Source organism: Zalophus californianus, chromosome 3 (genome assembly GCF_009762305.2).
Source record: "Zalophus californianus isolate mZalCal1 chromosome 3, mZalCal1.pri.v2, whole genome shotgun sequence".
In the NCBI taxonomy this organism is placed as follows: domain Eukaryota; kingdom Metazoa; phylum Chordata; class Mammalia; order Carnivora; family Otariidae; genus Zalophus; species Zalophus californianus.
The window spans coordinates 102659533-102685225 of record NC_045597.1 but is presented as its reverse complement, the minus strand read 5'-3'; the positions used below and the strand labels follow the sequence as shown (position 1 = coordinate 102685225).

The window sequence follows — 25693 nt, the reverse complement described above, 5'->3', positions numbered from 1 at the left end:
ATTACTATGCTAAGTTACACTGTGGTTCTTTGTCACTTTTCTGTTTATTTTTTTAATGCATATTCTTCAGCAGTCAACTCTTAATACTATAGTTGTGCCTACTTCTAATAGTTTAGTTAGACTTCTTTTTTTAGTTTGTTGCTTCTTAGGTAATGTAGATATGAAAATTTATAATCAAGATGGATAAAACTACAGATACTGAAAGTGTCCCTGAGGTAATTGGTGAGGCCCTGAGTAGCAAACTATATGACACTCAGGTTAGAAAGGTGGGATTTTATTCCTTCAGATAATGGAGTAGTGTTTGCTTTTTTCCCCAAGTTGCACATTTTATAATTGAGTTATTCATACGTTATACCATTTGTTTTAGAAAAATAAACTCAATAGCGAACTCAAAATATTTTTATAAAATACTTTTTTTTTTAAGATTTTATTTAGAGAGCGAGAGAGCAGGCATGAACGGGGGGAGGGGCAGAGGGAAAGATAGAAAGAATCTCAAGCAGACTGAGTACAGAGCCCAGTGTGAAGCCGAATCTTATGACCCTGAGATCACGACCTGAGCTGAAATCAAGAGTCGGACACTCAACCGACTGAGCCACCCAGATGCCCCTACAATTTTATTTTCTAAAGACAGTGTAAGTTAGAAGTAAACTATTAGATTGATTGTTGACAGTTCCTAGTGGATGACATGAACAGGATAGCCTGTTAGAGCATTTTTTAAGATCAAGGCTGTAACTAATTTATCTTATTTGTAGAGTGATTAGTTATATGCAGGTCAGAAGGGTGGTTGGAAAGTGGAAGAGGTGTAAGACGCAATGAAGTAATAGTGTGTTTGGGGACGTGGTGCTAATAATAAATATAGCTAACTTAGCTCTTGGAAGGATGTGTTTAATTTACTTCATCCATTTCTTCTACAATCAGATAGCTCCCGGGAGTTCTCTGCTTTCCACCGTGGATTTTTTTCCTGTTGTATCCTCTAAAAACCCAAGGCTTTTGGTTGTCTGTTTGACATAACCCTCTGTCAAAATAGGGGTATAGTGGCATATTAGTTTCAAAATTTAAAACTGAAACTTTAACAGGGTCTCTTTATGACAGCAGTCAAACTACAGTATACACACTCCAAAGTTTTAAGCCATCTTAACCTACAGTATCAGTTAGGATCATATTAATTAGGCTTTTTCTAAAAAGTAGAATTTCATCCTTCTAGCAGTAGCTTATTCATGTATTCCTATCCCTCTCTTGCATTGACTCTTAATTATACACACAAATACATAAAACCCTCATTAATGCTTTACTAAAGTTGACTAGCAAGTCCTGTCTGACCCTTTTTTACAAATCTGACTCTTTGTTTTATTTTAATATTATTTGTACTGAATTCATTCATGTCTACAGATAAATAACACTAGCTGGATATATATGTGGATGTAGTTATAGAGATATTAGAGCTAAATTATCCAAGGTTTAAAAAAATCATGGAATGGTGTTACTAATATCTAAAGAGACTGTTCTATTAACAGCATATAGCTGCTAAGTATAATAAGATAATACTGAGATTGGAAGGGCAAAAAAAATTACAAGCATCCTCTGTAACTGGTTAATTCTACCTTCTTTCTAATTGATTCAGTAGACTAATTTGTGATAGAAGTCTATCTTTGGCCCTAGTTCAAGAAATAGGTTGGATTTTTTAGAAGTTCCTTTTGTGAGTTGTTTGGTGCTAGAAATGTTTAAAATAGTGGTTATTTTTTGTCTAGCTGTGCAAGTATTTTATCACATAATATTACCTAATTAAATAAAAGTACTAAACATAGACTTAATTACAAGTTTCAGGTCCTGGATAAAAGAAGTCATCTGGTACTTTTGAGGAAAAAAACTTTTATTTTCTTTAATTGGCCCTTTAGGGCAGAGTGTCAGATCACATCCCAGCTTTTTTTTTTGGAAGGATATTAACTTAGTGCTCAATCTTTGAGAGTAGATAACTTGAGTTGGCTTGAAGATGACTTTCTGATAATGGAAAGCTTCTTACTAAGGGGATGACCCAAGAGGGCCAGGGTCATAATGTAGGAGAGGAGCTCTAGTTGGGGCAGAACAGGTTACTCGACGAAGCACACCAATCAATAAGGAAGAGAAAGCCTTCCTCATGGAAAGGTGTAAGCTAAGCAGCAGTATTCTCACATAGCCTGAATCATATACTCAGGTATCACGTTTACTCATTCAATCAGAAGATACAACTGGTAGGTGGAAATCATACTGAAGAGAGATTCGATGATCTGGATTGCCAGTGTTATTTAGAAAGCCCTTTAGCAATATACCACAATAAATTCTGAGTTTCTTCAGTGCACAAGGTTTTAGCTAGATATTAGGTAATGGCTCTAGTGCAGGAGACGTATGAATGTAAGAAATAGGCATATTTTTGGGTTTCTTTTAAAGTTGATATCAGACATATAGAGTTCTAGACAGTGTAGTAAAGTGAAATGAAAATTTTTCTTCCTTTCTTCACCACTTTTCACCTCTTATCCTCATTTTGATCCTTTTCCAACCCTGAGCAAATGTTCATTAAAATGGATTGTGGTGTTCTCTTAGGTAAAATAAGCATTGTTGGATTTCTGAAATCTTGTCAAGTGGCACTGCAACTACTAAGGGCCCAATTCCTCATCAGAATAAATAGAACTTTTCCTGTGAAAGTTAAATCTTTTTCTTTCCTCTTTTTTTTTTTTGCTTTTTTTTTTTTTTAGATTCTTGTCATTCATTTTGCAGGATTCTGGGTTGGGACTTAAGCCATGAAAGGTCAATATAAAAGTTAACGGAGGCTTATGACATAGCAGATAAACAGGGAGTCCAGAACAGATTTTCTTGATGCATGTTTGCCCTTTCTATTATGCCAGCTGTGTCAGAAACTCCACTTGTCTCCCAGTTACCACTTTTGCATTTTTCTTCCTTCTTTTGTTTCACCTCACTTCTGCACTTCGTTACCACCTGAGAGTTGTAATTGGTAGTTTTACATTGATAATTTTGGCCAGTTGAGCTGCCATGATGCTGACATCACTCTCCAAGAATGGAAAGTTAAATATTTATCCTTTTCCACAAATATATTATGATATATTCTGTCAGTACAATAATATACATAAAACTGGTACATTTTGTATGGGAACCACCATTTTGGATTATACCCTTTCTCCCTTGGTTATGTACTAGAAATCAAAAAATAATCAGTTGGTAAGCTTAATAAGCTACTTAATAATTGTATTTCAGAATTTGTCTTATGTTCAAAATTCAAGTTTGTTATAAAATTCAACTGCCTAGGTGACCCATTTAGTGTATATTGAGCTTCATGTAGACATTCTTAAATGAGATTGCACAATCCTGTAGGCTGTCTGCCATAAATCCAATGACAGTGTGTACTCAGAAACTATAGGTGTGGAGAGCTTAATTGCAGCAACCTAATATCCTTTTATTACCTTGAAATCTTTTGAGTTGACCTTCTTCTATTATTTAATTCCATTACATACCAGTAATTACATTTATTGAAGCCCATACTTCTCCTTATAGGAGGAAATGCTGATCTTTGTAAATTTCAACTACAGGAAGGGAAATGTTCTTTAATAAATAATTGAAAGACTTTTTTCTACTTTTCACAATTCAGTGCTCGTCCTGTTGCCATGTATGTTCAGAGTATTTTATGAATGGTAACTAAATTATGGCATCTAGAAAATCATCTCTTCAAGAAATCTCACAAGGTGTGCTACATAATAGCTTATTGTAAGTAGGTTAAATAGACTGGCTTTATCTCAAGTGGCTTACTGTGTTAAAAAAGAGTTTAATATTTCGGCTTTACTGTTGAAACACCAAATGAATTCTGACACCTCTGATGAGATGATTAAAGTTGGGAATTTTTTCTTTTGACAGCATTAACAAAGAGAGCATCGTAGATGTAGAAGGTGTAGTGAGAAAAGTGAATCAGAAAATTGGAAGCTGTACACAGCAAGACGTAGAGTTACATGTTCAAAAGGTAACTTTTTTCAAAATATAAATTTGGGTACAGAAATAGATTTGAGTGGTTCTTATAACCATTCATATCAAATCTATATGTTCTTAGAGTTGATATAAAATATTGAGATTTATAAATCAAGTACTGAATCAATTAGCTTTTGTCCTATAACAAACCACCCAATACTTAAAACATTTATTTGCTCATGATTCTGTGTATGGGGCAGTTAGAGTCGGCCTATCTGGGGTGACTCATCTACTTTGCATGACATCAACTGGGCCTACTGATATTTCTGGGGCATTTCTCCCTGTGGCCTCTGTTCGTCCAGCGGGCTAGCCCAGGCTTGCTGACATGGTACCAGAAGGGTTCCCAGCAGCAAAAGAGGGAAGCCCTAGTGTGCAAGCACTTTTCAAGCTTCTCCTTGTGTCACGTTTGCTAAATATGTCATTGGTCAAAGCAAGTCACATGAAATAACTTACTAGATTTAAGGGATAGAGAAAAAGATTCCACCTCTTGATGGGAAGAGGCAACATCATTGAGAAAAGACATGTATATAGGAGGCTGAGGAATTATTAGAGCCATTTTTTGCAAACAATATACCATAGTCACATAGGGAAAAATAGAAAATATATCTAAAAAGCTTTGTTTGCTATTATGAATGTATTTTGCTATGACCTTTCTTCTGACAGTATACCTCTAAAGGTTGATTAATTATACTAATTCTTAATGAATATATTTCCTTATAGTCATTATATTACTGATACTTAATCAAAAGAGACAAAACTGTGTTGGTCTTACATTCCAGCAGTAACTTCCTTTCATACAAGATTTATCCCACGTCTATTTCCTCCTCAGAAATAAAAACTATAAGTGCTCATTATCATTGACTTTTAAAATACTATAAGTGAACTCACACATATTTAGTACTTTTGAAATAATGCTGCAGTTTCGAACCTGCAGTTCTTAGGTCCAGGCCTAGTTTGTATCTACAATATGCATCATTAAATTTCTCTTAAGGAGTAGTCACTTCCTGCCCTCATCCCTGTATGTGTATTTGCTTGTGTGTGAGCATATATAAGATAGAGCAGTCAGGCAGATGGATAGATTGCAGAAAGATGGACTCATACACACTCATTTGAGAGTAAGGTCGTATTTAACTGGAATCATCATGGGAACTCTTCAAGACTTAGAAAATCTTGTGTTTTTTACTGACCTAACTTGCCAAATTACTTTTTTTTCTTTGTGTGAGCTTCATTTCAAAGCAACCACACCAAGAAGTGTGTAACCTATAAAGGCAGACCAACCTAAGGGTACGCTGACCAAGTAAAACAACCCCCATATTCCAAGTAACATGCCTTTTTCAATACTTCAAAAAATAAAATTTTAGTGAGTAGAGCAAATGTATTCTAAAATATTCTAATTATCTAGCATTCAGTACAATCCTAATAAATGTAAATGATAAATATAAAGCCTAAAGAGCTTACAAATTTTGCCTTAATGGAAATAATTATAAAGTATCTCACAAAGTATAAAGTATTATATCTTAAAAAGGGTCTTACAGTAAGCATGACTCTTATCAGTTATTTATTTATTCAGCCAGCAGTTACTGAGCACGTACTTTGAGCCTGCACTGTGAAGTTATAGGATGCTCACAACCTAATGAAGTGAATTTCTACTAGTTTTAAAAATAGAAGAGGGAGCTGTTCCATTCTACAACTTTGCATTGGAAATCAAGTTTCTATTAACTCATCAAGGGGAAACACTATACTTGAGCATAGAAGGTGGTGACAATTCTATTTTACTATCAGAAGGACTGGAGTATCCTTCTGACACTTTTTCTTAAAGAGTCTGAACTGAATGCTAAATATGATCTACCAACTGGAAGAATATAATTTCCTTTCCTGAATTAACTAAATAAGGTCTGTTTCCCTTTCATGCTTTAACAGGCTTTCCAGGCATAGTTGGGAGTAACTAATAGGGTAACATGTTTTAAGAGTAGCCAAAAAACCCTAGCTCATTTTTTATGACCTAACTGTGTTTTAGCACTAAAATGTGCAATTAATGTGAGTGAATTTAACAAATAAAAAGGAATTTTAACACCATAGAGGAATACCTTCTATGGCAGCTCCAAACCAGGAGAGTAGCAGGAAATGAGATATAACATGTTTGATCAAAGATGGCGAGGAAGGGATATTTAGAAAAAGAATGAGAAAAGGGAGTTGATGGACAGCAGAGTTGGGCTGACTTTGGTCCTAGCTGTAGAAATGGCCAAATGCTGTGAACAGTGATAATAACACATTTGTTTAATGGCCCTTTCAAAAGAGCAAAGTGTTTTCATATTCATTACTCTATTTGATTCTTACCTCAGACTTTATTTTACAGAGTAGAATATTGACGCTCTGAGGTTAAATGCTTCGCGTAACAGCTTTTATGTGACAAAGCAAGGCCATAAGCTCAAACCCCTTGACCCCAGTTAGTACTTATTTGTCACGCTGGTATGCACATTAGAGTTTACAAAGTATCTGTATATATGTTCTCTCATTTGACTTCCAACAACCTAGGGAAATAGGCAAGAAATACTCTGATTCCCATTTTAAAAGTGAAAAAACATGTACATCTTTGTTTGATTTTAGCAAGTAGTTTCAGTTAGGATATATGCAAACATAGCTTCATATTTATGTCAACTGTAGATTTTTCTTAAGTAAAAGATAACAGGTTTTGTGTGCTTCATGATATTTTTGGTAATCTCTCACTTTCAGATTTATGTGATCAGTTTGGCTGAACCCCGCCTGCCCCTGCAGCTGGATGATGCCGTCCGGCCTGAGGTGGAAGGAGAAGAGGTTAAAATTACATTTTTGAAATACTTTGCTTCCTCTGTATGTTTAATTTGTAGAACATTGAAAACCTGATGTCCTGCTTTTGTATGAAGGGTACCTGTGAAGTGATTGGAGCTTCATTTTTTATCTAAATTTACTCTCACATCAATAGTTCTCCAACTTTTTGGTCTCAGGATCCCTTTACACTCTTAAAAATAATTTCCCCCATAAACTTTTGTTTTTGTATATCTTTATCAATATTTATAATATTAGAAATTAGGATAGGAAATTCTTTGTATTAATAAAAGTAACAGTAGTATAGATATATTTATATATCTGTTTATATATATTAATCCTATATGAATGATAAAAATAACATTTTTAAAAATATCTGTATATATTTTTAAAGATTTTGTTTATTTATTTGACAGAGAGAGACACAGCGAGAGAGGGAATACAAGCAGGGGAGTGGGAGGGGGAGAAGCAGGCTTCCCGCCAAGCAGGGAGCCCGATGCAGGGCTTGATCCCAGGACCCTGGGATCCTGACCTGTGCCAAAGGCAGGCGCTTAACGACTGAGCCACCCAGGCACCCCTTGAAAAATATTTTCAAAAACAAAAAATTTAGTGTCAAGAGTGACATTGTCTTACATGTCTGTAAATCTTTGTAATGTCTGCCTTAAAGGACAACAATTAGATTCTCATACCTGCCTCTGCATTCATTCTGTTGTGGTAGCACACATTATGAAGCCTTGGGAAAACTCAGTACAGAGTGAAAATTTGTCATTGTGAAAAATAGATTTGACTTCATGGACTCCCTGAAAGTGTCTTCGGGACCTTCAGTGGTACCCAGAACATACTTTGAGAACCACTACTCTGTCAGCTTTTATCTATTCCTTTAGTCTTTAGCAGGTAAAATCCAGAAATCAATGAAGGTGCAAGTGATAATTCTTCTGATGTCCCAGTAATGAGGCAAGGCTTTGGTGGGGTGGGAGATGGAAAGAAAGCATTAACCTCTGTTCATTTGCATTTCTCTTCTTTCCATCTCTCTTTTAACAATAGCTTCTCTCTGGCCCTGCTTCTTGTTTCTTGGATCCCTGATTTGGGGGTGTAATATTAACACACATAAGCACACACGTTCTCACTTATAAGTAAACATGGCTTCTTAAAAGTTTTTGTGTTCTTAAAAAAATTAGTAAAATCTGTTTTTTCATCTTTTTTTAGGAAGGAAGAGCTACTGTTAACCAGGATACAAGATTAGACAACAGAGTCATTGATCTTAGGGTATGCCTCATTTATTTATTAAGTGACATGACTGTGCCGAAATCAGGATGGGCAGGGATACCACACCTGTCTCAGACTTACAGAACTAATTGGCATTTGCCTTACGCATTACAATACAGGAAACAATTTACATTTCTGACTGACCCTTCCCCTAAATATAATTGCAGGCAACGAGGACAGTCAAGTAATAATTCACAGGGTATTGACTTGCTTTGTTTTAAAATGACAAAGGAACATGAAGCCAATAAATGGGCTTGCTGCCAGGTGATACCTGTTTTAGACAAGTTAATAAGTAAAAACATAACCATTAATATCACTATAAAATTGTGAAAGAAATTGTATGCACATTCTAGAATGTGGACCAGGTGGAGATTAGTAATTAATACCTCAATCTTTTGAATTTGATCTGAGCACAGAATTAATAATAAAGAAGTAGTTGGCCCTGGTGGTTTATTTAGTAATCTCATAGGTCTTCTGTTTCCCTTTCTGGTTTGGTTGCAAGTGAAAGAGTTCAGTGGTTTCATCATTGTAGTAAAACCAATGTCATCTTTCTTTCTTAATGTTTTGACCACATCTTCCTCCTTAAATATTCTACCTAAAGCTTAAATCCTTTGTCACCTTAAGAGTTCTTTCCAACTTTTCTGCAATCATATGGGTTTACCTTTATTATACACTCATATGTCTCCCCTGATTATTTGCTTTTTTGTCCCTTTTCCTTTTCCATTTTAATTTGTAGTCTATAGAAAAGGCTATGACAATAATCAATAGTCCTCTTGATACTGCCTAGAAACCTCAGATGTTTCATAATTTTGGCCACAGTAGATAGACATCATACTCTTTTTGCCCATACTATTTATTCACACAAATTATTGGTTGTGCCTGTAGAATTTGGCCCCAAAATATTTTTTTTGGCATCTTTTTTTTTTATTTAAATTCATTGCTACCGTTGAAAAGTGAGGATTTACACATTAAATCTAGATGGCTTTTCTTAAAAAGTTGGAGGTGAATCTGGCAATACTGTGGCATGGCAACATTAGCTAGCACTCTAGATGAGGCATTGTGTCCTCTGCTATGCCCTGCACCACCCAGGAAGTATCATTCATTTATTACATTTATGTTATTTGTCTGGCCCTTGTAAGCGTTCACATTTTTTTTCAAGATCTATTTATTTATTTGAGAGAGAAAGAGAGAGTGCACACACGCATGCGAGCACACACACGCACACACACATATACACACAAGCGGGGTAGGGGGCAAAGGGGAGAGGGAGAGAGAGAATCTCAAGCAGACTCCCCAGTGAGTGCTGAGCTCGGAGCCTGACGCAAGGCTTGAGCTCATGACCCTGAGATCATGACCGGAGTGGAAATCAAGAGTCTGACACTTAACGTCCGGCCTGAGCCATCCAGGCGCCCCTAAGCATTCACATTTTTAACCTCTACTTTGACTTTACATTTTGGGAAGCATTGTTGGTACTTGAAATCTTTTAAGCATCTTAGTTTATGTCTCAACTACTCTCTAGTCTTTTATAGACTCTCAGCAAAGTCGAGTTGGAGATGTTGGAAATTTTAAAGAGCAAAATTGCCATTCTCCTATAATAGGAAAAAATTCCAAGATATATCCTTATACTAATTGTCATATAACCTAACTTTTCTCTCATATAATGAATTGTTTACTCTGTGAACCTTCCAGGCAGGTGGCCTGATTAGAAAATACTCCATCTCAGTTAATGTGTCAAATTGATTTCATTAGATTTTATTATTGTCTTTTAGACATCAACTAGTCAAGCAGTCTTCCATCTCCAGTCTGGCATCTGCCATCTTTTCCGAGAAACTTTAATTCACAAGGGTTTTGTGGAGATCCAAACTCCTAAAATTATCTCAGGTATGCTTTAAGACATTTCTCTTAATTTTTAAAAATAAATTTGCTTTCTCCCAAGTTGCTTAGTATTTTTTTTTTTTTAATTTGAGAATCCCAACTGTCCCTTAAGGTTTATCCATGAGACTTTTTATTTTGAAGACTATGCCATATATATATATATATATATATATATATATATATATATAGCAGCAGTCACATATCACTGACATCAATAATATAGCATCTTCTTGTTTCAGAAGTCATTATGTGTAGTGATTATAAAATGAGGCAGTAACAGATGAAGCAAGATTGATATTATGTAAGTTGCACCAGAAACTACTTTCATTAAGTAGGTTTCTTTCTAAATTGGTATTGCAATTTTGTTTTGTATAAACTGCATTGTAATATTACTAAATACTGCAAATGGGAAAATCTCATTAATTCTCCTTCTCATATGAGAATCTTATTTTAATCATTTTACCCTTTTTAGAGTTGCTTAAATAACACTATATAAAAAATGTGTTACAAGTGGCATTTATTTATAAATCAAGAATTGAACATTGCTTTCTTTATACTTAGAAAAATCAGTAAGAATATCTTTTCCTTTTTGAAAAAAATGTTTACAACTCCAAAGTAGTTTTAATAGATTTGAAATTGATGCAGAAAGGGAGTGTATATATCTGATAAAGTGAAGATATAGCCAAAGAAGTTAATCTCTCCTAAATGATAAATGGTTTAGAATCAGGTATAAGTCATATGTAGTTTCTCTGAAATTTTTAATTTTTTTAAGTGAAATACTTAAAAGCATAAACTGTTTTTATTAGAAATTTGTATCAGTAAGCTTGCAGTTGGTTATAATAACATATTTACATTTCAGCTGCCAGTGAAGGAGGAGCCAATGTATTTACTGTGTCATATTTTAAAAATAATGCATACCTGGCCCAGTCCCCACAGCTGTACAAGCAAATGTGTATTTGTGCTGATTTTGAGAAGGTTTTCTGTATTGGACCAGGTAAGGTTTTGGTGGTTATGGTTTTCTCAAAATTTATTAATTGTACCATAGTTAAGATTTTAGGAACACATTTTGCATACAGACATTTTGGAAGCTTAAATCCTTTTATATGTTGGCTATATAAACACTAGACTTTAGGTAAAAATGACAATGTGCTTGGGTAGATATTTCCTAAAAAAAATAGTTCTTTTTTAGCTCAATAGTTCTTTAAGTAACTGAACATCATTTATGTGAATAGATTCATAAGCATTTTATATTCCTACAGAAGACTGCTGAAGAAAATGTTTGCCTTGGGAATATCTCATTTTAAAAATGCATGCCTTGAAAATATATACCCTCTGAAATACACCTTGAGTATATTATTTATTATTATTTCAGCATAATTAGAACAGAATTAGCTCCTGTTTGGACTCGCCTTTCAACTCTCCATGAACACGAAAGAACAAGTAGTTGCAGTCTTCCAAATAATGTATTTTGTTGTCCTTGATAGCCCCTTACTACTCTTGTAAGTTTACAAATGTACCTCTGGGTACTTTGCTACCAATTTATTTCAGAGCTATTGTTTTACTCTTACTATTTGTACTGTTCTTACTATTGAGAATATGCTGAAGTCCATTAGAAATTAAAAGTTAAGCATGGACACATAATCATGTGGTAAATTCTTTAATGAAGCCGATTATAAGCAAAAACCAGCTTTGCTTCATTCTGTAAAACTTACAAGTTATTTTATACATGTAAGTTTTTTGATAGCTAAATAAAAATTAAATGCCTGCTGTTAGAGAAACTGGCAAGAGCATTAATTGTGTTAATTTTCTGAATTTACTAATTTGTTGAATGCCTGCTACATACATAGCATTGTGCTAGGTAACATGTACATAAAAGAAAAATCAACCAGCACTTCTCAGATGTTCATGTATGCATGAATCATTTGAGGATCTTGTTAAAATGCAGATTCCAACCAGTAGGTGTGGAGGGAGGCTTGAGATTCTGCAGTTCTCACAAGCTCCCAGGTACTGCTGATGCTGCCGATTTGTAGACCATGTTTTGAGTGACAAGGGAATAAACATTGTTCCTTCTCCCAAGACAGAATAAGACATGCATACATATAGCAGTTGCAGGGAATAATCAACTGGTTTTCACAGCAAGAGTGGTACTAATTATGGGGTGTAGATAGTGTAAAAAGAGGGAGAAGATGGAATTTGCTATAGTTACCGTAAAGGAAAATGCAAACTAAAGTGGGCTTTAAGAACAGAGTAGGAGATACAGACCACAGAAATGGCATTCTAGTCAGCAGAAGCAGAATGAGTAAAGAGCATGGGAGAAAATAAAAATAAGACTACTTATTGTTAAGAAGAAATGGAAAATATAGGGTAAGATTAAATATGAAAGCATAAAGCTTTTAGATTTTTTGTCATTTTATATTCTATTACAGTGCTGTTTGGGAACCATGATGATCAGTAGTTAACTACTGAGCAAGGATGTGTTGTAGGAATTTTAGTCTTAAAGTGATGTGAAAGATGGAGCAGAGCTAGAGTCAGGAAGACTGGAAAAGGAAGAAAGTGCAGTGAGGACAGTAAGAGCTGGACAGAGGAAATGGCTGGAATATATATAAAGTTACTTCACTGGTACAGATCTCATTTAGCTGGAGTCAAGTTTTAATAAAATTGAGAAGAACTCACTATTTTTAATCATTGGGAAGGCACTTCAGGACCTTGCATTCCCTTAGGATTCTCTGAAGCCTCATTTATTAATTTATATTTGTTACAGCTTTTACTGCATGACTGTAGGAGTTGGTAATGAACTTGCTGTCCAAGAGAATGCTGAAGTATATGGCTTATCCAAAGTCTTTCCAGAACCGCATAATGATAAATGAAAATAATACCATTTGAGTACTAGTAAATAAAATTTTGTATTTAAATCCCAATTTTTGCAAAACTTTAAAATACCATTTACTATTTATTTCTTTTAATAATGTTACAGTATTCAGAGCTGAAGACTCAAATACCCACAGACATCTAACTGAATTTGTTGGTTTGGACATTGAAATGGCTTTTAATTACCATTACCATGAAGTTGTGGAAGAAATTGCTGACACCTTAGTACAAATATTCAAAGGACTCCAAAAAAGGTAAAAACAAATATTGTATATCCCTTAGATGGACTTAATGTCTAACCAGTTTGGGTTCTTCAAAATAAAGTAATTCTTGAACTGAAATAGGTAAACTGAGTTTATATTGAATACATGTATATATGGTAGGGAGAGGACTTGCCACGTAGATGATCAATAGTTAATTAGTGAAATAATGAACATTCAGAATAGTACTTCTGGACCCAAGTCAGTTGGATCAGCTAGTTAACCTTATTTTGGTGGGGAAGTTTACCAGATTATGAACCAGTCTAACTGTATTTTTTTCCTTTATATTAAATTTCCTGAATGTCTGAAAGAAATAGCACCTATGTTACTTTTATAGCAGTTTATTATTAAAATGGTAGTGGTAATAATGTGGTGATAAGAATCTTACAGAAAATTGTTAGACATGTTCAGGATGTGCAGAGAATTGAATTCTGTAAAATGTTTACATTAGGTACACCCTCTAAACTGGCAAATAGTTTCTTCCTTAAAGGTCATTGAAAGTTGTTTACTTGTGATGATGTTTAACACAGAGAAAATAGGAAAAGAAAATGGAAAACAGGTTAAGTAGGAACAAGAGAGTCTTTTTTCCTTTCTCCATACTTGAGACAGTACTAAATATTAAGTAGGTTATTGTAGACTTATCTAGCACTTTGATAATTGACAAAGGGCTGTATTTGAAATTTTTATTTAAAGACCACTGATTTAACTTAATTGTTGATGTATTTGGATATGCTTCATTGATACTTAAAAAGAGTTCAAAAATACTATGAATCTTATTTACTCCATTGCAAGTCTCATGAGTAATTTCAAGGACACAGAAATTAATCATTGATCTTACAAAAATCTTGTAGCATAAGCACCGATATTTTCCAGGCATTCTCCGCATTGCATTGGTATGCTGACGACTACCTCATTGTAGACAGCCTTTTTTTTTTTAAACCTACTGTACTCTGAAAATTTCAATGCCGTTTATTTTAAGCAACTTTCATTCAGGTAGTCTATGGAACAACTGATGTTTCCTTACAAAATAAAATACCCTTTGAAACTACAGTGAAGGAACAGCTTTTCTGTTTTTTTTTTTTTCCACATTTATAATTCAAGAAGGTTTCTGAAGCCCATTTATTTTGGGTATTGATATCTTCTCTAATATTGGGATATGAAATTTCCACTTCAGTTTTTGTAATAACAGATCAAGCATTAATCGGGCCCTTGGGATTAATCAGATCTCTGTTTACAAATTAGAGATTCAGACACCATCATCACTGGACTTTATCAAGTAGATTTAAGGTGGCAACCTAGAAATAAAAGCCTTATTTTTCTATTCTGTAAGTCATTTAGGAATTCTAAGTTTCTCTGTCAGTTGTAAGTTGGGTTACCTGGCTAGTGTTATATATCTCTCATGTTTATCCTTAGTACTTATCTCTCATAGAAGAATAATAGGCAAATGTATTTTAAAATATTGATAGACATGATTGGGTTAATATCTAAAGCAAAGAAAGTAGAAATCAATTATTGGGCTCTTCTTAACCCTTCTTTATATCAAGATTTGAATAAATCAATGGCTAAGCTTTATTGCTCCCATGAAAGTCTTTAAGACTAATCAGGAAATGATAATGTTTTAATTTCTAGTGTTTTCATGGAATATAAACATACTTTTTCAATCCTATCAATTATGTAAAATTTCAAGACACATACAAAATAGGGCGCCTGGGTGGCTCAGTTGGTTAAACGACTGCCTTCAGCTCAGGTCATGATCCTGGAGTCCCAGGATCGAGTCCCGCATCGGGCTCCCTGCTCGGCAGGGAGTCTGCTTCTCCCTCTGGCCCTCCCCCATCTCATGTGCTCTCTCTCTCTCTCTCATTCTCTCTCTCTTTCAAATAAATAAATAAATAAATAAATCTAAAAAAAAAAAAGACTCTATACAAAATAGAGACTAGCCTAATGAACCCCCATGTACTCATCACCCAATTTCAGCCATTGTTAACCCATGGCCAGTTTTGTTTACCCATTTCTCCCATCCCCTATTATTTTGAAGCAAATCCCAGCTATCATTTCATCCATAAGTGGCAAAAATACACTTTTTAAATCTTACTAAAATATGATCTTGCACAATTCAATGCAGTAAACATTTGTGCCCACTGTTTAAAGGCTAGACACTGTACTATAGTGGTTATTAAAATGGGAAATTGCAGTCACAGACTTACCGTATAATGGGAATGGGGGAAGATAAGACAAATATTAATTTGGTCTACCTTGAGGATAGCAAGTGTTGTTAAAGGATTAAAAAGTCAGTTCTTTTTAATGCCTCATAAAATGGGTATTTTTACATTACTAACAGTGTTAGCTGATACGAGGTATAAAGTTTTTAATCCTTTAATGCCACTGTGGTGACAAAACAAGAGGAGACTAAGAAAGGTGTTAAATATTTTGAGTATTTAAATTTCATCTTTAATGTAAATAATTTCTTGGTAACACTTTTTCCTGGTGCATACACTGATTCAAAGAATGATTTTATATGACATAGTTAGGTTCTCAGTACCTACCAGATATTTTTTCTTAGCTGTTTCTACTACTACAGTTGCAGTACTGGGTATTTACCCCAAAGATACAAATGTAGGGATCCAAAGGGGTTATGTGCACCCCGATGTTTATAGCAGCAATGTCCACAATAGCCAAACTATGGAAAGAGCCAAGATGTCCATCGACAGATGAATGGATAAAGAAGATGTGTGTGTGTGTGTGTATACACACACACAATGGAATATTATGCAGCCATCAAAAGGAATGAAATCTTCCCATTTGCAACGATGTGGATGGAACTGGAGGGTATTATGCTGAGCAAAATAAGTCAATCAGAGAAAGACATGTATCATATGATCTCACTGATAGGAGGAATTCTTAATCTCAGGAAACAAATGGAGGGTTGCTAGAGTGGTGGGAGGTGGGAGGGATGGAGTGGCTGGGTGATAGACATTGGGGAGGGTATGTGCTATGGTGAGCACTGTGAATTGTGTAAGACTGTTGAATCACAGACCTGTACCTCTGAAACAAATAATACATTATATGTTAAAAAAAGAAGAAGATAGCAGGAAGGGAAAAATGAAAGGGGGGAGGAATTGGAGGGGGGAGACAAACCATGAGAGACTATGGACTCTGAGAAACAAACAGGGTTCTAGAGGGGAGGGGGGTGGGGGGATGGGTTAGCCTGGTGATGGGTATTAAAGAGGGCACGTACTGAATGGAGCACTGGGTGTTATACACAAACAGTGAATTATGGAACAGTACATCAAAAACTAATGATACAACGTATGGTGATTAACATAACATAATAAAATAAAAAAAAGAACAGCCTGAAAGTCTCCGATTTTTGTATTGAAGCTGATTTTACACAAAACAGCTTTCTCTAAAAGCATTTCCTTTTAGGGGCTCCCAGGTTCAGTTGGTTAAGCGTCCAACTCTTGATTTTGGGTCAGGTCATGATCTCGGGGTTGTGAGATGGAGCCCTGCGTTGGGCGCAGTGCTGAGCATGGAGCCTGCTTAAGATTCTCTTTCTCCCTTTGCCTCTGCCCCTCCCTTCCCCACTCTAATAAATAAATTAAATAAAATAAAAGCATTTCTTTTTGAGTTACCTCTGAATTTCAAAATTGTTATCAGTGGAACACATAGAACTAACAGTATGTAGAGTAAGTAGATTCTTGGGTTCATGTCAGCCAGCCATTAGGGAATAGGGTTCCCCAGACAGCTAGGAGGGTCTGTGGGGGGTGGGGCTGAGTGGCTCAGCTGGAAAAGGCACTTCACTGGCCATGGAGCTGCTACTACCCCTGAACCTACTCAGATTGCCCTTTCCTCATCATCGCACATACAGTGACTCCTGTGAAATGTTAAAAATGTTTCTTTGTTTAAAAAAAAAATGTATCAAGTTGTAGAAGAATAAAGCTATCTAGTCATTATTTCACATATTAGTAAAATATTAAAAAATATGTGTTATGTATTGCCACAGTGACCTCTTGTGGGGAGAACACGACACTTTTTTTTTTTTAACTCTATCTTGTACAAATAGGTTTCAAACTGAAATTCAGACAGTGAATAAACAATTCCCGTGTGAGCCATTCAGATTTTTGGAGCCAACTTTAAGACTCGACTATTGTGAAGCATTGGCTATGCTTAGGGAAGCTGGAATCGAAATGGGAGATGAAGAAGATTTGAGGTTTGACTTTGATTTTTTAAACGTTTATAATTAGGTTTAAGATATGAAAGAATGCATATATTAATGAATGATGATTTTTTTCCACCCAGCTGATAAATTTCAGTTTTATTAACTTTGGTATATAGTATGATGCTGTTTTGTTTAATATGTGATCTGAAATAAAATATTATGTTTAATGTGGTTTGCCTGAGCTTTGATAGTTTTGTTCATAAACACCATTTTTGACCCTACCACACCCCCATATTTGTAACACTTTAAAGAATATATAGGGACTTTGGCCTGTGATTTTTTTTATCATCTAATATGTTACCTCTCTAAATCAGTGGTGTTAGAGAGGGTAGACAGCAGTCTTAATCCATCCCCACACTGGACTAGGGCATAAAATTAGTATCTCCAAAAGTTATAAAAATATCTGTTCTTTGTTATATAGTGTTATGTTATCTAAATTCAGATGATATAACTTATAATTTTGAATAAATTATGTGGTTTAATAAAGAAATTACTGTCTACGGTACTTAGTACATTTTTCTCAAGGGTTCTTAAGTTAAAATATTTAAGCCCTCACAATAATTCGTATGGATATAGGAATGAAAGTAATGGTTATTGTCTTTTTTAGGGCTTTTTTATTTTTTATTTTTTTATTTTTTTTTAAAGATTTTATTTATTTGAGAGAGAGAGAATGAGAGAGAGCACAAGAGGGAAGAGGGTCAGAGGGAGAAGTGGACTCCCTGCTGAGCAGGGAGCCCGATGAGGGACTCGATCCTGGGACTCCAGGATCATGACCTGAACCGAAGGCAGTCGCTTAACCAACTGAGCCACCCAGGTGCCCTAGGGCTTTTTTAAAGCATATTTTGCTCAAAATCCTTTATTTTTGTTTAACAGAAATATACATTTATGGTTTTAAGCATCTCCTTCATTGCTAGATTACATTTTTAAGGCAAACTATAAATTCTATAACTATTTTAAGCTGAGCAGTATTTTCTTGAGTATTTTGGCAGTTGTTCTTACCTAGGATAGAAGCTAAAGTAACAGCCTCTTGGCTATAGAAACACGATTACATTTTAAAGACTTGGAAATACCGATTTTTGTTTTATAAACCTTTGATAAAGAGTAACAAAAGGAGAGAGCATCTTAAAGTAGAGCCACTTAATGGCAAGAATAGCCTATGTTGCTGTAGTGAACTTTAATTATATATAATTGTAGGAAATTATTTCATCCATGTTATTTCTGAATCTGTGAATTGCTATATCTGTTTATTTTATTTAAATATTTTTTAGCAGCACCCACTAAATGTTGTTACTGTACTTGCCTTTTAAAAAAGGAGCAGGATTGGGGCACCTGGGTGGCTCAGTCGTTAGGCGTCTGCCTTTGGTTCATGTCGTGGTCCCAGGGTCCTGGGATCGAGCCCCCATCGGGCTGTTAGCTCCGCGGGAGGCCTGCTTCTCCCACTCCCCCTGCTTGTCTTCCCTCTCTCTCTGTGTCTCTCTCTGTCGAATAAATAAATAAAATCTTCAAAAAAAAAAGAGCAGGATAGACAACTATGTGTTTTGACCACACTTTTTATCCTTTGAGAACCTCAAATACAAGAGGGGCCTTACGGGGCGCCTGGGTGGCTCAGATGGTTAAGCGTCTGCCTTCAGCTCAGGTCATGATCCCAGGGTCCTGGGCTTGAGCCCCACATCAGGCTCCCTGCTCAGTGGGGAGCCTGCTTCTCCCTCTGCCTCTCTCTCTCTCTCTGACATGAATAAATCAATAAAACATTAAAAAAAAAAAAAAGAAGTGGGGCCTTACACTTTAAGTTGCTATTTGATCTTCAAACACCTAATTTCATGGGGGTTTTTGTTTTTGTTTTTCAGTACACCAAATGAAAAACTCTTGGGTCGTTTGGTAAAGGAAAAGGTAGGACTCTTGTGCATGCTGGATTTCTTTTTCTAAATCTGAAACATATTCTGGTACTAAAGAACAGTTGAGGGGGAACAGTTTTCCAGAATGGTAAGATCCCAGAACAAATAAAAAACCACAAGGAACAATTTTTTTTTAATTCTTGGAAAAATAAAAAATATTCAGATAGGTTTTGCTCAGTTTGATTAGCTCAGTATCTGATTTTTGTACTAAGTTGTACTGAGGTCCCTCTAAAAGTGGTATCTGTATCAGACTGTTAGATTAGAAACAATCTCAAGATGATTTGAAATTCTTTAGAAATGGTCTTCCCTGAGTACCCCTGATGACTCCTGGGACTTGAAGGTGAATGAGTTTCTTTTTGGCCTCCCTTGTGAAAGCTGCTTTCCTATCTCATTTTCTAAAACTCCAAAGAAGATAAAAGCTCAACTTAGTGTGGTCTTCCAAGAAATTAAGAGACTTGTGTATAAATGAAAACAGTCGTTGAGCTCCTCCTGCTGGCTGCACTCAAAATTGACTGGGGAGCTAACCTATTTCTGAAACTGCTCTGTTGAGTTTTTATCTTCAAAATGCTCTTTCAGCAGAGCAGATTCCGGTTTGTCAGCTCTGTTTACATTCCCTCTATGCTTGACTTTTAGCAAAAATGTTTAATGTCAAAAGAGTTGAAATGTGATTGGTTTCTTTTTAATTAAATCTAGGTCATGTAGTAACTTTTTTGTAACAAAAATTCATAATTTCATGTTAATGTCACTTATTTATTTCAATTATAGTTTTCATATAAAGAAAACTACCAAATTCCTTTTAGATGTTTGCACAAAAATTTAAATTGGGAAAATAAATAATCAAAGTTTTTTTGAAGATGAATATTGTAAAAGATGTCAGTTTTTCCTAAAGTAATTTATAGATTTAATGTAGTTTTTGTAAAACCCAAAGAGATTTAGGATAATTTAACAGGAAGTTAACAAATTGCATCTGAAAGAGTAAATGAATTAGATTAGCAAAGAAAAGAGTGAAATTCAAAGAAGTTTATCACAGCATAGTTTTTAATGGGGAAGAAATTGAAAAGAGATTACATGTCCAAAAAAAAAAAAGAGAAGAAAACGAATATTTGAACTATGATAGAATAGTCAACAGCTCCCACAATTTAAGTATTGGAGAAATTTATAACATGATGGCAAAATACTAGAGGATACAAATTGGAAGAAACAGAATACTTATTGTATATACAATGTAATTATAGTAATTTTGAAGAACAAAACTTACTTTTAAAAGGACAGTTAATTATCAAAATGTTAGCCTTTTTTTACTTTTGTTAAAATTTTTTAAAATTAATTTTAATCATTCTTTTTATAGTATGATACAGACTTTTATATTCTTGATAAATATCCATTGGCTGTAAGACCTTTCTATACCATGCCTGACCCAAGAAATCCTGTAAGTAATTTTATTTTAAGTAATTGGTTTTGGGGAAGAAGGAAGACTTCATTGTGACTATGTTAAATTGTAGCATGGGAATAATGGTTTTCCTTAGTAATTTGCAGTTTTAATGGGCCATTGTTATACGTATTACTACTAGTTTCTGTCAATTCTTAAGTCAAAATAATACCATGAAATGTGAGAATTCTAAAAAATTAGTCCCAAAACCTACATTAAAAATCATTTTCAAGGGTCATTTTTTAAAGATTTATGAGGAAGAGATGCCATTTAAATAATAAATAGTATCATTAGACTTGCAGACTTTAACACATCATATTATCATTGACTTTGAACTAAGAAACAATAGTTTGTCCTGGGAGTTCATCTAATTTGTGTTTTGTGGCCTTTTACTGTTTTTCCATTGCAGTGGTTCCCAAACTTCAGTGTGCATCAGAATCACTTGGGGGGCTTTTTAAAACACAGATGACTGGGCCCCATCACCAGACTTCCTGATTAGCTGGTCTTGGGAGAGCTTGATAATTTGTATTTCTAACGAGTTCTGGGTAATTCTGAGGCTACCAGGAATCATACTTTGAGATCCAGGAATCGTACTTTGAGAACCATTGGTTTGTCCAAAGACAGGGAAAATAACTTAAAACCTGATATGGGAATAGGTGAAGCTATGGCAAATTGATGTTCCATTTACTTTTGTTAAAATAAAAAAAATTTTTTTAATTAAAAAGACTAACACCTGTTGATAATTTGAAGTTCCAAAAATGACCCCAAATCATATCACACCTAAAAACATTTCAGATGATAAGTGAAATGAGAGGGGCGCCTGGGTGGCTCAGTCGGTTAAACGGCTGCCTTCAGCTCAGATCATAATCCCGGGGTCCTGGGAGCCAGCCCCTGCTCAGCAGGGAGTCTGCTCCCTCTCCCTGCCGCTCTGCCTACTTGTGTTCGCTCTCTGTCTCTCTGTCAAATAAATAAATAAAATCTTTAGAAAATAAAAAATAAAGTGAAATGAGAATCAGCACTACTTCTTAAAGTTAGATATGGTACTCTAATTTGTTATTGGAAGGTGTAGGAGAAGGGGAGCATAAAATCTGATAGAGGGAAGGAAGAAGTTATTATTGAGCTCTTGGCTGATTTAACCTTGTTTTAGAGAAACAATTGTGTTCATTGGAGCAGATTGCATCACTAATTGTAGGGAAAAATGGACTTGTTCTTCGTGCAAAAGAGATTTTTTTTTTTCCTCATGTGAGTAATGGAATAGAATGACAGTAACTTGAAGAGTGGTCTTTTCTTGTTTTTGCTTTTCCCTGAAGAAACAGTCCAACTCTTACGATATGTTCATGAGAGGAGAAGAAATACTGTCAGGAGCTCAAAGAATACATGATCCTCAGTTGCTAACAGAGCGAGCTTTACATCATGGAATTGGTAAACAACTTAAATATATTTGGGAGAGTAATATATATTGTGAAAGCAATACATTTTAAACCTTTTAAAGACTTCTTAGAAACATCATTCGTTTTAATTTTTATTGAACGATAATTGCTTTTGTACCTTTTTTTAAGTTACTAAGTAAGATGATACATTATGTTTGGTTTTTGAGTTTGTTTTTGTTTTTTTTTAGATTTGGAGAAAATTAAGGCATACATTGATTCCTTCCGCTTTGGAGCCCCTCCTCATGCTGGTGGAGGCATTGGTAATATTATTTTAATATTATGACGATATATTTCCAACCCAGATTTCATTTGGCAAAGTGTTCATTCAGTTCGAATTTCTTCAGCACTGGACTCCAAAAACTAAATTTTGTATATTGTTGTTGCTTACAAATAAGTCCATGCGTGCTAAGTATAGTACAAATTTGAATTATAACAGATTTTTAAGTTGAGTTGTGACGAAATGAAAAATTTGATTTCCAGGGAACAAAATGAACAGCTAATTTGTGTGTTCTAAAATATTGTAATACATTTCTAGCCATTTTTTTCTCTGAAGAGTTTAGAAGCAAAACATCTTATAAATTGAGTATCCTATTTTCTCTCTGTATCCATGAGTTCATTCTGATTAGCCCAAATTAAAGCTCTCCCTCAAGTTAGCTCAGATTGCTGCTAAATTTTTTGTTGTAATGTAACGTTTCATTGACTTTTAGGACCACTTCTAGTGTATATGTAAGATACCACTCTGATTTAAAAAGGGTAAGGAGTGCCTGGCTGGCTCAGTTAGTGCAGCATGCAGCTCTTGATCTCAGGCTTGCGAGTTCAAGCCCCATGATGGGTGTAGAGACTACTTAAAAAAATAAAGAAATCTTTTTAAAATAAATAAATAAAAGGGTAAATATTTAGCTCATTTTTGGATGTCCATATCAGAGACTCTTAAAAGGATTCTGAATTTATAGTTTTATTAAAATTTTTATTGTTTGGGGGGGTTGGTGAATATGTAATATACTTTAAAATTTATCAAATTAAAAGGGTATAGAAGAATGTGTATTCACCTCCCTATAGGAAACTGTTGTTTCTAGTTTTCTTCTTACCTTTGCAAAAATAATCTTTGCATATGCAAAAATATATACTTTTAAAAATATATTTTTAACACTACATAGAATCAGTCCATTGAAAGGGTACACCATAATCTTGTTAACCAGCTTCTTACTGATGGACATGGGGATTGATACCAGCCTTTTGTTATTACAAACAGTGCTACATTGGATATATAGTTTAATTTTTAATGGGAGACTGACAACTATTTTCTCTTAAAATATTCAGTAATGTGCATTTTGTATATTCTGAAAATTTTTGTTACACAATGTAAATTTTAATCATACTTGTGAAGACCATTTGAATGGTTATCAAATACTACTCATTTTTTGGTAATTAATGATTGAAGGGAAGATGGGATATGGTGTTTTTATTTTAAGATTAGTATTAGATTACTGTAATACAAGGTTCAAATATTTGCAGATTTTTTGGTAAGGAATAGCAATAAAAATGTTAATTCTCTTATATCTATTTGTTTTAGATGTTAAATACATTCCTTTAAAATTAAAAGTCATTACTATATAAAAATATTCTTTGACCTTGCCTTTTTTTCTGTAATACATGTCTTATACAACTTGGGTAAAATAGATAAATTGCACACATGAAGTTTCATTTGCTAGTTCTGCTCCGTTTCTTAGGTGATACTTGGTCTTAATTCTTGCCAGTAATAAATACAATATTTAAGTCATATGTCAAAATCAGTCTCTTCTGCACTTGGAACATTTACAGTAATGTATCCTAGAGTCTTTTATACTAAGAACCACCATGTTACATATCTATTGAATTACAGTAAATTTCTGGTATTTTCATTAATAAACTTCCTTAAACAAGTTTATGGCTCTCATCTTATACTGATGGTCTGGACTACATAATTAAGATTCTGGTCCCATTTGAAAACATATAGGCAAACTGTGTGTGTGTGTGTGTGTGTGTGTGTGTGTGTGTGTGTGTGTGTGTGTAGTTTTTTTTTTTTTCTTAAGAGAGAGCTTGAGGGGAGGGGGAGAGGGAAAGAGAATCTTAAGCAGGCTCCATGCCCAGCGCCTGAGCCCAATGTGGGGCTTGATCTCATACCCTGAGATCACGACCTGAGCTGACATCAAAAGTCGGACACTTAACCTACTGAGCCACCCAGACGCCCCATATATAGACTTATAAAATGGCTTTTCTGTGTTTATTTAAATTGTAAGTTTGGGATATTTACAAGATTTTTGTAGTTCACAGAATCCAGACAACTTAAGGATATCTGATTTAGTCCTTCCCACATACAGCATCATTTCTTTTTTTCTATTTCTGAGTGAGACCCAAAACAGTGCATTTTATTTTATTTTATTTTGTAGCGAGAATATGCATAGGTGCACAAGGGCGGGCGGGGGGGTGGTGCAAAGGGAGAGGGAGAGAGAATCCTGAGCAGGCTCCATGCCCAGTGCAGAGCCCAAAACAGGGCTGGATCGTACAACCCTGAGATCATGACGTGAACAGAAATCAAGAATCAGATGCTCAACTAACTGATTAAGCCACCCAGGTGTTCCAAAACAATTCATTTTAAATAAACTCAAAATAATAGAAGTATTTTTTTGATCAGTGATACTGTGTTGGTAGTTTCAATAAGTAAGACCCTGAAAGGTTTTCAGAAAAGAAATTAATGATTATTTTGTCTTCCCCAGGGTTGGAACGAGTGACGATGCTTTTTTTGGGATTACACAATGTTCGTCAGACCTCAATGTTCCCCCGTGATCCCAAACGACTCACTCCTTAAAGAAAGCTGTGCTTTCTTTATTCTTTCCAGTAACCTGCTATCGATCAGGCTATCCCTTAGCTACTTAAAATATGCAATGGAGTAAATGTCTTATCTAAAATGCCACAGTTACTTTGGATTAATTCACTATAGGTTACTTTAAAAGAGAAGATTTTTATGACTTTGGACATGCTTCAATAGGAAATGGTTGAACATTTTAATGAAAAATTCATATGGTTATGTTAAAAATTCATATTGCATTACTGCAATAAATGTTAACAATTTTAAACAGTTCAGATTGTGTAAGGTTTTTTCTTTTCTATATTATAGTAGCTATGATATTAATGTCTTAAATTTTCAGTATTTGAGCTTATTTTTTTAAATTCTGACATTGAAATGACAATTTTAGAGCAGTATCTGAGATTTTAATGAATGTATAATTGGCATATCATGGAAAATTAGGCAGAAAGCATCAATTCTTTAAAGTTGTGCCCAGAAATTATGTAAAGCAGGTGAGAATACTGGTTAGAAGATAATCAATATAATGCTGTATTAAATTGTTAAATTCTAACTTGAATTTCAATAAAATTTTAAAGCTAGTCATAGTTGTCTTTGTGTAACTTCATGGCAGTCTGATTTTGTAACTGGTTCTTGGCATTTATAATTTGGGAAAAGAAAAAGTACACTAGTTTTTCACACACACTAGTTTATGTAAATACCTAAAAACGAATGAAAGCTGATATATTCATAACATGTGTTCATATCAAGATATAATTCAGATGGGTATAAGAGGATAGAATTCTTAAAGCTGAAA

General features: G+C 34.6%; 1 protein-coding gene across 3 annotated transcripts in view; it reads left to right on the top strand.

The window, feature by feature from the left end:
* The window catches only part of DARS1 (aspartyl-tRNA synthetase 1), a 60243-nt gene extending 35073 nt beyond the window's left edge, over positions 1-25170 (top strand). The window contains exons 5-16 of one of the 3 annotated variants that reach the window (XM_027588077.1): positions 3901-4003; positions 6742-6822; positions 8020-8079; positions 9849-9960; positions 10814-10948; positions 12929-13076; positions 17143-17289; positions 19146-19188; positions 20542-20622; positions 21933-22044; positions 22241-22312; positions 24809-25170. In XM_027588077.1, the coding sequence (XP_027443878.1) occupies positions 3901-4003; positions 6742-6822; positions 8020-8079; positions 9849-9960; positions 10814-10948; positions 12929-13076; positions 17143-17289; positions 19146-19188; positions 20542-20622; positions 21933-22044; positions 22241-22312; positions 24809-24900 (1186 nt within the window). In that variant the 3' untranslated portion in view covers positions 24901-25170. The remainder of the gene's footprint in view (positions 1-3900; positions 4004-6741; positions 6823-8019; positions 8080-9848; positions 9961-10813; positions 10949-12928; positions 13077-17142; positions 17290-19145; positions 19189-20541; positions 20623-21932; positions 22045-22240; positions 22313-24808) is intronic. The other 2 variants (XM_027588079.1, XM_027588078.2) reach the window with 2 other exon arrangements.
* The last annotated feature ends 523 nt before the right edge of the window (positions 25171-25693 follow it).